This window comes from Malaya genurostris, chromosome 1, assembly GCF_030247185.1.
Source record: "Malaya genurostris strain Urasoe2022 chromosome 1, Malgen_1.1, whole genome shotgun sequence".
In the NCBI taxonomy this organism is placed as follows: domain Eukaryota; kingdom Metazoa; phylum Arthropoda; class Insecta; order Diptera; family Culicidae; genus Malaya; species Malaya genurostris.
The window spans coordinates 104,280,790-104,292,812 of NC_080570.1; the positions used below are offsets into that span (position 1 = coordinate 104,280,790).

At 39.3% G+C, this 12,023-nt stretch overlaps 1 protein-coding gene across 21 annotated transcripts in view; it reads right to left on the bottom strand.

Annotated features, from left to right (window-relative positions):
- LOC131425306 (F-actin-monooxygenase Mical-like) overlaps positions 1–12,023 on the bottom strand; it is a 153,967-nt gene that overhangs the window by 11,521 nt on the left and 130,423 nt on the right. For 18 of the 21 annotated variants that reach the window (XR_009228959.1, XR_009228961.1, XR_009228966.1 and 15 more), the window contains 2 exons: positions 4,641–11,970; positions 3,928–4,066 (listed from right to left, as the gene is read on the bottom strand). Coding sequence is in view for 3 of the 21 variants with exons in the window: in XM_058587099.1 (XP_058443082.1) it covers positions 9,674–9,735; positions 9,831–11,970 (2,202 nt within the window). In the remaining 18 variants the exon portion in view is untranslated. Of the gene's footprint in view, positions 1–3,916; positions 4,067–4,640; positions 11,971–12,023 lie in introns of those variants that run through there. The other 3 variants (XM_058587098.1, XM_058587097.1, XM_058587099.1) reach the window with 2 other exon arrangements.

The following is a 12,023-nucleotide window of genomic DNA, read 5'->3' on the forward strand; positions in this document are numbered from 1 at the left end:
GTAATGTTCGATGAACAGATTTCCTGATAGTATTACGAGTTATATAAAAGTCAAATTCATTAAAACGACAATTAAATAATCTGCTGTGGCTAAAGCTGTTCATTGTCGCCATAATTGGTTCTAGCAGAAGAAATACGTAGAAAAGGATGAGATCGAAGACATCTTCGGCGAATGTCAAAATCCACCGAACGTTCCAGTTCCAGGGTAAAAAAAACTGATTAATCGATATTCTATGCCATTTAGCTTGAATAACGTACGCAAAAGTAACAGGAGCGCAGACTACCGCTATGCAAATTCAAACGCGCCATTCAAACACTGCGCCTACTGTGTGTTCGAGACTTGCTGACGATGCTGCGCTCATGTTACTTCTATGAATCAAATTCATGCTAAATGGTGGGAATAATCTAAATAGTGTTGTGTAACCAGCCATCTGGCATGAAAACAGCATTTCATCGCTATAATCACTATTTGGGATGTGGCAAAAATATGTTTGATCATATTAACCACCCTACGTGCATCGAAAACATTGCAGTTCTTATTTCTCAGTTGCGAATTTATTAAGCAGAAATTTTTTTATTGATGAAAATATAATAATTAATTCTTGCACGAATCACGAATGAAAATATCGGAAGCGATTTTTTCAGTTACAGAGTTTTTTAGAAAATCTCTTGAACTGATTTTTTCCCGAGTGATAGTGAATTGAACTTTTTCAGATCATGATTTTCCCAACACTGTCAGCAAAAAAAAAGTTGCCTTGAGCACGTTTCTGCGAATTAACTCGATCGAGATCTATAAGTTTGCAACGATCTTGATAGGTCGGAAGATTCAGAGGATATCTCCATGGTAGCGCAAAACAAATAAATTCATGTTTGAATAGCTTCCATGCGTTGAATATCATTTTGGTGATACGATTATCAAACAGCAGCAGCATGTTCTACTGTAGACTGGATCAGAGAGCAATAAAGCGCTTCTAGGTAATCCATATTTTCAAGGTGTTTCGTCACACCAAAGATAAATCCAAACAATTCAGAGGCTTTGTTGATAGTGTATTCAATATGCTACTTGCAGTTCAAACTCGAATCAAGAAGATCTCTCAAGTCTTTGAGGAACGATTCTCACTTAAAGAAGAATTTTTCGATCGAATAATCGAGTCCATACACCTGAACATCTTGAAACATTAAGGGTCGCTCTATTTACTCTGCACCAGTTTGTACAGGTGTGACTGCAAAATCGGGCGTTATCAAGGATTTTAAAAGAGTTTAAAATCATCAACGGAAGATAAGTTCATGCACTCAAGCAAAATACTCAAATCGTTTAGGTATAGTAAGAATATAAATCATTCTAGAAACCCCGAAACTGACAGTAAATGGTGACGTAATGTAGTCTTCGATTTTCACGGACATGTTGCGATCTGTTGAGTATGAGCATAGCCAACTAAGGAAAGGTTCGAGTCTTGTCGAAAGCAACGGAGAAGTCGGTATATATAGCGTTTACTTGCATTCACGCTTGCAATGAATTGAATTATGAATGGAGTGTAGCAATTGACATTTTATTAACTATTTTAATGTGGATCATTTGGCGCATTTGTAGTTCTTTTAGGTGAAATTGGACCATGGCTTTATGGTATGAACTGATGAATGGCATAAAAACAATGTGAGTTCGGGTTTACTGCTGTTTTTTGTCGGATTTGAGAATAGAAATCATTTTAGATTTGTTCAATCTATTAGGAAAGTAATAGAAGTAAGTTCAATCTGTCAGGAAAGTAGCTAAAACAAAGCACTTGTTGAACATTTTATTGAAGAGTCTCGGGAAGACTTTTAATATAAATATTAAAAATATGATTGTCATTGGCAGGATCTATCATGTTTTAGAGTTTCTTAATGAGTGACTAAATTCATCGAAATCAGTCAGTCTCAGTAATGTTATTTGGTGTATTGAAATGTTTTATAATATATACATAGGTCATCGTTTTAAATAGATCTCTAAACGTTCAAATGAAAATTGTGGATACTCTCAAACTGCTGAACCAGTTTTCGAACTTTTTCGCCATTTGTATGAAGTATATGACTTCTTTTTCTAAGAGCTTCCTTAAGTTCCAAGGAAGGTTTAAAAATATGGTCTGATTTGTTCCGCTTTTTTGTGAAATTTTCAATTGATGAAAGATTGAATAGGTTCAATTTCTTTTTGCACATTCTTAACGATAATATTATCGTCGAATGATGTTATTAAATCAAACGAACTAGCAGCAGAAGATTACCGTCAATGGTAGAATTTCAATTATTTTGAGCTTTTGGGACTGATAGAATTTTAGCTTCAACTACGTAATGATTAAAATAATCTATTGCTGTATCGATCTCACCAGAATTTCAAAACTCACATATTTTCAGTGTGAGATCTGTATTAAAACATATTAGCTCTATGATAGTTGAATATAGAACTAAGTGAATTATTTATTGCTGAATATCGTTAGAAGAAGATCTGAGCTAAAGTATGCATGGAAAATTCACTGCAAATGTGACTTTGATCAGTTAGAACCAGATCAGTTGAAGAAGGATTTCTCACAGAAGAGAAGCACGTTGGGCTATTTGGAAATAAAACTGAAAAATAACCAACAGAGAGCTGATAATAAAGTACCCAACCATTCCGGTTACTTTGACGGTTATTCCAATCGGAGAATGTTGCATTTAGATTCCCTATTACGAAAAATTTTGATCGGTATTTTGTTAGTTTTTTTTCAAATTGTCTTTTAAGAAATTTATTAGTTCACCAGTGTGTTAAGAAATATGCTCCAGCAATAAAATAAGATTCTATGAATGGTTTCAATTTCGATTCCCAAACTTTCTATAACTTTAGTATTGGAAGAAAGAAAATTTCGATGATTGATTTGGCGTTAGACTAAAATGGTAGCTTCACCACACATTCCGAGAAACCTGTTAATCCTGTGGATTGCTTTTCAACTTGAAATTTGGCTCGAGAAATGTTTCTCTTTGACTCGAGAAATGTACTTAAAAAGTTGAGTTACCTTAATTTACCTTCCCTTGATTTAATATATTCAAATAATTATGCAACATCATTGTTAAATTCTAAATTCATTATAATATAGTTTGCAAAATGCCGCTCAGTTTGAAATGCTTCAAAAGGTGAAGAACTCATATTCATTTGTATCATTATTTGAAATCGCTGTTCTTATGGGAAAACCATTATGACTTTTATGTACTTAAAAAGTTGAGTTACCTTAATTTACCTTCCCTTGATTTAATACATTCAAATAATTATGCAACATAATTGTTAAATTCTAAATTCATTATAATATAGTTTGCAAAATGCCGCTCAGTTTGAAATGCTTCAAAATGTAAAGATCTCGTATTTTTTTGTATCATTATTAGAAATAGCTGTTCTTATCGAAAAATCATTTTACTTTTCGTTGTGTAGTCGTAGTCAACGTCGTTTAAAGAAGCAAATGACATTTTAGATAATTGTATTACTAACATAATGACGAAGATGGCGTGGCAGTACTGTTGATTGTTGTGCATTAGAAGATGAAGTGTTGGTTATTTGTTGGAATCAGAAGAAGTTAGTGCCTTAGGAGAACCAGGCGTAACGGTAGAATGTTTTTGCAGAATTTCAGGTATGTTCTACGATTTAAATGATGTTGATTTTGATTGTTTTTGTCTAATGTCATTTTCGTTAAAAAAAACTTAAATTGGCCCAGAGTAGTTCCATGAAATAAAGTTTGTTGGGTTGTGGTATAAGAATCAGGCTCGAAACTGTCTGGCTCCAAACAATCGGTTTAACAGCAGGTAGGGTGAAAACTAGGTTAGGTTTGACACCAAAAAGAACGACGAGAACGAGAACGGTTTCCGTGGACTCAAATCTAATAAAACTCGTTAAAAAATCAAATCACAATGTCCCTTACCTGTACTTTGGCCGGTCGTCGCAAATGTGAGTCGTCGATGAAAATACGCGGTGGCAACCGATGGCTCGGCTCATGGTCAAACTCTGAGTCGGTCGAAATCTCCGTTGCAGAGTTGATTTCATCCGAGCACGAATCGGAGTCCGACGCACCCTGTAACAATGAAAAAACGAAAATTGTTTAACTTCCGGTTAAAATACCTTAACACCGAGCACCGAGCAGGAGAAAAATTCCAATTTGCATTTTGGTTTTAGATCTCAACAAAGTTACAAGCGACACCGGTCAAGGAATGAGAAGATTTCCAAGCCCCTTGGGAGCAAGGCTCCATACCAACTGGCGGTAGGATTAGTGTGTTATTTCAAACCACTCTCGAATAAACCGAGTCTTCGGGTACGATTTAATCCTTCGATTAGTCTATGCCATTGAGAGAGTTGATTATGCCGAAATGATTTGTTTTACAGTGTGCTGATTATATGTGAATTCTGTTCCGTTCAAAGACTTTTTAGTGTTCAGGAGGTTAATGACGAAAATTTAAAGTAGGTTAATTTCCACAAACATATCGAGAAGCCAATTTGATCAACATTCAGTTTTTGTTGAATATGATCGCTAGTAGAAAATTTTGAACAAGTTAAGCAGCAAAGTAAACTAAATGCATAGTAATTGCATGTAAGAAAAGAGCAAAACAACGCCAACTGTCAAACAAATTCACACCGAAACAGCTGATTACCTCTTTTAGTCATGAGCTACTTCCTCATTTCAGCTTAAATCGTACCCAGGAATCCGGATTATGTTTTTTTTTGGTAGAGGTGCAATTTCGAAGGTATATGCTATGCTTAAGAATATGTGTGATCTCTTGTTCGATTGATGTGTTGTGGTGAATGAGTGTCGTAATTTTGATCAAACGTTATCCAAAAAGAAATCTAAAGCTAGTTTGTTTGTTAATTTTAGGAAATTGAACAATTCTCTCGACGATTAGAAGATTCACCCCCTCTATTATACGATCGAGCGGTGGTATTTGTAGACGATGATGGAACATATTTGCGAGTGTAATGAGTCATTCTTGACGGCTGTGTGACGGCTTTAGTGGTAATGCGACTAATAGCTGCCGTATTGGATGCACCAAAAGTAGAAACGGGACGATACGAACTAGTGGTAGTCGGTGTGCGGTGAGATATCGATGTTGTAACGGGACAATCGTCATCGTCACTGTCAGCCATAGCACGAATGTATGGGTTAGGATCGTGTTTAATGATTTGAGATCGAATGAACTTGTTGGCTTTTTCGTGCAGTTGCCGAGTACGACTACTACCGTCAGCAGTGGTTACAGCAGTACGACGAGAGTACTGTGTCTTCATGACATCTCGGGAGGGTAGATCATAAGACCTAGAGGAAATTGACGATAACGGTACATGAGAAGTTGTCTTTGATCTAGGAATGGTATGTGGAATATCATCCAGATGCATTGTTTCCGGATAATACTTTCCAGCTACACGCGATATCGGAACTTCCATTTCGTACGCAGAAGACCGCTGTGGTCTAACGGTGGATGCAGCAGTATCTAAATCATGAGTACGGTGTGCTGTTCGCTGAGCTTTGGGTACATACTCATCGGGATCATATGATTTAGGAAGGTTGGGATCCGGCACTTCATAAGTATCAATGAATCTACGATTGATTCTCGGTACGTACTCTTCTGGATCATAATCTTTTGGTATATCAGTCTTGTCTGTGATTTTTCGTCGTGGTTTCCTCTCGACTTTTAAATCTTCTAGTTTTCTTTCCAGAGACTTGATGTCTTCCTTTTTATGGTGTTTCGGTTCACTATAGTACGAAACACCACGATCTAGAATAGCTTCCCATTTTGAAAAATCAGTACTGCGAGGAATGGGAGATTCACGATCGATATCGACTCTCGTAGGTTCTACTCCTAGTTTTGCTGTATCAACTGATGACATACACTTCCGTATATGTTGCTGCCTTCTAGGATCTCTAACACTAGAAAGCTCTTCATCTGACTCCTCAATATTGAAGTGCCTCAATGTAGGATTAACTAAGTGCTTGGAGGCGGTTGGTGGCTCAACATCAAATCCGTAATCACGGAGTTCATCCAGGGACTTTTTGTGTTGACGTGCGTGTGATCGGGATGAATCCAATCGATCAAACGATTTAGAACGTCGCTTCAGTGGTGGTGGTCGTTCGGGAACTACGTAAAATGTATCGATTACTTTGTTGTCTTGTTTCACAAACACCTGATCGATCGCGATATTTTCAATGCTTGCAGAACGTTTCCTACGTCGTGGATCCACACAAATGGAATTATCAAACGGTTTGAGAGCAGGTGATATACTACGATCGTATTGTTTTTGTCGTCGAGACGGACGTTTTGGTTGGCCGCATGATTCGTCAGCCATGTCGTCTAGCATTTTCTTATACGTTGTGAAATCTTTTCTTGGTTTAACGTCAACCGCTGGAGGTGGAGGCTCATATATTTCAGCAGCCCCATAATTAGCACCAACCAACCCGGATGTGATGTCACGCAAAATGTGAGCATATTCTCCGGTCACACCACGAGTGGATGGCTGCGGTTCAAGCGGTTTGTTATCTTCCGCTGTGTGCAACGTGTAAACTTGAATCTCTTGAGGCACACTGTGCACGATTTTATCAATCTTGTCCATATGTTTAGATACTTTAGAAGGCTGCGCCTCTTCGACGGATGGCTTTCGTGTCATTTCAATTACATCAGGTAGAACACTTAGCTCAGGCGAAGATGACGACGAGTTGATAAGATCGGATTCATTCAACTTCAATATCGTGGATGATTCTGGCTTGCAGAGAGTTTCGAACAGATCTAATTCTTTTCCTGGTATAATTGTAGTCTCGATTGGAGTCTTGAGCATTGATTCGGAGTTGAGATTTGTTTTCTCTTGTTCAAGCTTTTGGTAAGAAGGCAATTTAGAGGTAAGGAATTTATCCGTCAACTCCTTTGACGTTTGATTGAATTCTTCTAAGGAAAGACCATTTCCTGAACATTTTCGTTTTGGGTCAACATTAGTAGTGCATATCGCTGAAACAGTAGCTTTGGCAATCATTTCATAGTTTTCAAGATTATCGTCTGCAATTGGTTTCATAGTTTTTACGGTAGAGGATGAAGGCAGATCAACGACGTCCAACGTCTTGTTCTCAGTGACAACATTTGAAATGATTTCACCTTTCGAACACAACGGTACAACTTCTTCCTGCGTCGGTTTGCTATCCGAGATAAGTAAATCGTTTATTTCAACTATTTCGGTAATATCTACATTATCAAGTATTTCTTCAAAATTGGAAATTTCTTTCGCCTTGCTTTCATCGTCACGACTCAATATGCTACGCACATTGTCAATGTTGCTTGGTGTTGTTATTTTCAATAGGGCTTTGCGTTCTCCAAGTTTCGACAGTTCAGAGGTAATACTTGGCGACCGTGATTTTCGAGAGCCTCTACGGATCGGTGGCACCGGGGACGTTTCTAACGTATCACTTGTTGTCTTTTTCGGTGTAACAAGCTGAAGGTCTCTTAAAAGTGATTTATCATTATTATGATTCAGTTTGGGTGGTGTCTTCGTTCTCTTGTCAGGAGCAACGTGCTCTGTTCGGTTTGTAATCGGCACTTTCTCATTCTTATCAGTTTGTGTTATTGACATGTTGGAGGTCTTTGCACTCTCAACTTGATTTTGTTGAAGTGGCGACTTTGATTCCTGCGACGATGAGTGAATTTTGAAAGAAGATGTTCTCGTGACGGTTATAGGGATAGAGGTCTCAATACCACTAGATAGTGTATTTGGTTTGGTATACTTTTCTTTGATTTGTGCCGTACGTTCAAGGTTGATCTGCATGCGTTCATTCACTTGTACTGGTTGTTGAACTGTTGCTATTTTAGCAGTGTTCGTATCAGGCTCCTTTTGACTAGCAATCTCTAGTTTGCACGGCAATAATATACTCTGCAACGAGGACCTCTCTGGTGCGGCAATAGTGTTTGCGCGCTGCAATTTGTTAAACATCTTTTGGAAAGAAGATTTCGTTCGCTGTGCTGGAACTGGAATTTCATCGACGATGTCGTCAAGGTTTGTACCGGGTTCAACTTCCATTACTAACTCGTTAATTTTGTCACGCAGCATAGCAGGTTCATCAATATTGCCATCATTTTTGTCGTCGGAACGTTGCTGTTTCGTAAGAATTGAGGTCCGGAATTCGGAAAGTGTGCGGGGAACCTCGATCAATTTATTTTCCAATATCGTAGGTTCTTTTAGTTCTTTATGATCTTCGAGTTCTTTGAAAAATTCTTGCCTTTTGGAAACTGGTGTTGACGGCTGCAAGGCTGTTTTCTGTGTTGTCGGCAGTATTTGCATAATAGGCTCCTGTTTCATAGGCAGTTCCTGGACGCATATGTCTATGCGTGAAACTTTCTGCTCTCGTCGTAGTGGACTTTGCTGTTGAGTTGAAGCGGGTTCCTGAAGCTTCATAGTAGCAGATGAGGTCGATTCTAATGTATGATTTCCACGAGCTTCGTATTTATCAGTACGTACCTCCACATCTACAGGCTTTACTATCTGTTTTGACACAGCAAGACTCGATGAAGGTCCACTGTGTTTTTGAACTAACACTTCGTTAATCGGACTGCCAGTTTGATTAGATGGAATTCGATTGGGAGGTTCTATTTGTTTCACACTCTGTTCGGCAGGAACAGTCATTGTGGATTTTCTTACCAGAATAGGACTTGAAACAGGTACGTTGTGTTCTTGTACCAATACTTTGGAGATAGGACCTCCAATTCCAGCTTGATGAGGTAAAGTTGTCGTTTGTGCTGTCAGCTTAGCAGAATTTTGAGTATTGACTCTAGTAAAATCGTCAGATTTTTCAGCTATTGTAGAGGGTTCGAAAATCTTTGAGGCAAGTGTATTCATCGTGATGACTTTCACTGGAGTAGGGGTTGGTACAGGTAAATTTTTCTCTTTGACGAGAACTTTTCTGTTTGTGTTGATATTTTGCTGTGATTCTGTTGACAACTTCTGAGAACTCGTTACTATCGGGTTTTCTTTAAATCTCTTCGACTCTGATTTAGTCGGGATTTCGTTTTGAGACGGATCTAACTTAGTGTTCATAGTCTGGGTTTCTGATGATCTTATAGAGGAATTGTTTGTTATGTTTGAAACATCCAGAGTTTCGATCTTTTTAATTCCATGTGGAGGTGTTTTAGGTGGAATAATTTGAATAGATTTTGTTATTGAAGAGAGAGGTTGGCCTGTAGTAACCGGTAATTCAGCAGACAATGCTGGGGTTGTAGCTGGTTTCCGCGTCTCTAATAGCTTTGCTGGTTGACTTTTCAGTGGATGTACAGAATTATGCTGAGATTCTGATTTCTGAACAGTATTTTTTCGTGACGAAATAGGTGTTTTAGATTGTTCTTGAGCGATTGCACTTTTTTGCGATGTTTGATGTTCTCCTGTCGAATCTGTTTTCTTTGTGTCTATTGGCACCGCGTTTACTACTGTATTTGATGGGGAAGTCAGTGTTGCATCAACACGTTTCGATGGTTCAGTAACAATAGAAGAAATTAACTTAGTTTTGCTCGGAGTTTTTTCGCTAACAGACGGCACTCGTTTCAGCTGTGTTGAAGTTTCTTGTTTCTCTGCTATTGTTTTTGCAATCTCTGTCTTCGATGTTTCTAACGGCAATACCTTCGGAGCCACGGTCCTCGTCGATGAATCTTTTTGCGGTTTGATGTTAGTAGCTTTCTCGTCTTCCTGGATGCCACCATTCTTCTTCGTCGTTGTACGCTGGGGGGCCTGAAAGGGCTGGATTTTGATTTGCTCCGGTTGACTCGAAGCATTCGACAGTGGTTCATCTAGGAGCAACTGTTCGAATGCTTCATCGATTTTACCTAAGTCACCATCACTAGATTTACTGTTGACAGAGTTCAAACTGGTCGTAGATGCAGATCGGGTATCCAGTTTTGATAAACTAGCTAGGTAAATCTCCTCCAGAGTTTGCTGCATTTTGACTGGGACAGTTATCTTAAACGGTGGTCGTTTTATTGTCATTTTCGGTGGATTATTGCTTGTCGCTTTTTTCTCAGCAGGTGGAGAGTGCTTCGGGGAAACCCTTGGAGAATGTTTGGGAGAAGACTTTTTTCTTGAAAGTTTGGGACTTTGCTTTTTGGGGAGACCAAGAATTTCGTCAAAATTTTCAATCAAGGACTCGTCCACGTCTCCGAGTAGGTCTTCAAAGAGTTGCTCATCATTATCTTGGGATAGCTTTCGTGGAGACAATTTGGGTTTAGGTTCCGCTTTCTCGGGAGTTGTTTGCTCCGGTTTCAGTGATTTGTTCAGATTTTCTAGCAAATCTTCAAACAACTTCTCTTCTACATCGTGGGAAGAAACCGAAGAACATAAACTTTGGAATGAAGCATTCGATGACTCACCGATATCTTTGAGTAGATCATCGAATAATTTATCTTCTATCTCGGGAGACTTTCTCGGTGGTGGGCTGGATATTTTTGGTGGTGAGGTAAGCTTAGATTTCTTTACAGTTTTGGAAGAAGATTCTAATTTAGCTACGGGTTGAGGAGCCAGCTTATTTGTAACTGGAGCAGAGACTGGTACAGAAGTTTCGGTTTTTGACTTTTTAACAGGTTGGAAAGCCAAAACATTTTTCTTGGGAGGAAGAGGCACCATCGGAGGTCTAGGGGCTAATACAGCTGGTGTCATAACTTTGGGAACAGTATTTACAGTACATGGGGAAATAACTTTTCGAACAACTACAGGTGACTCGTTACTATTTTGACGGGATAAAGCAGGTGAAATCAGAGAAGATGGAGACGACGGAGAGGATTTTGCTGTATTGGGACCAAAATATTTCAACAGTTCTGTATCACTTGGCTTTTTACGTGGAAGCATGGGGGAGCTTTCAACACTGGATACCGAGGACGGTGTTCCAATGCTAGCCTTTGACTTTGTCGGTGATGAAGGAAAATACTTCGAAAGATTGACACCTTGCAGTGCAGAAACATCCTTATTTGGAAGCTGTTTCGGCTTCTGTTCAGTTGATTCTTTCTTAGGTGCAGAGAAAAATTTCGTAACATCTTTTTCACTTTTAACGCCAACTATACGAGAACTCTCAACCGCTGATTTAATAGATTGCATGTTACTCTGGAACTTTTTAGCCTCTACTTTCTTCATGCGCTTGTCCAAAGCTGCTTGATCTTGTTTAATCTGCTCCAGAAATTCATCTGCATCTTGACGCACTTCATGTGATTTGGTTCGTGTGCGTCGCTTGGAACGTGGTGTGCTCCGACCGCTGTTCAAATCTTTAAGGTCATCTTCGAATGTTTCATCGAATGTAGCATCTTCCGAAACGCGTTGGCTACTCGAAGATGGCGTTGGAGATGGAGTTGCTTGTTTATGTTTCTTCATTTTTTTCTTAGATGGTGTTGGAGAAGGAGGAGTTTCAAGTTGTTTGGTCGTCACTTTCAATGAAGGTGTGGGCGATGAGGGAACATCTGGATGTTTAATTTTTTTCAAGGTCGGTATTGGTGATGGTGGAGGTTTTGGTGACAGAATAGATGATTGGCAGAGTGATGACGGTGGTGGCATTGGCTGATGTTCGACTCGTGGAAGTTCTTGAATGCTAGGGGGTGAATCCTTAGAAATTAGCGGTAAAGGCGTTTCAGTTTTGGGTGGCTGTTTGTCGGATTTAATGAGTGTACTGAGACTATTCATAAGACCCCCAAAGAACGAAGTTTTCGGTTTTAAGGGTTCTGCACTTGGCGCGACATCGCTTGGCCCTGGTGACGATGAGTGAGGTGAAGAGTGAAGCCACTGCTCGCGAACACTGAGCTTCTGGAGCATTTTCTCTTTGAGAGCTTTATCCTCGGCGGATTCTAGCGACTGTGGCGGTGGGTTATTGACAAAAGGCACCTTACCGGATTGATTAGGGATAATGCTAGTGCAAAGGGCGCTAGAGTTACTAGGCTGGTAAGGAGATATAGTGGGGACTACTTGTGGCTGTTGTTTAGAGGCAACCTGTGAATTATTGGGCGATTGATAAGTGGGCGAAATAATAAGAGAAAAAGAAG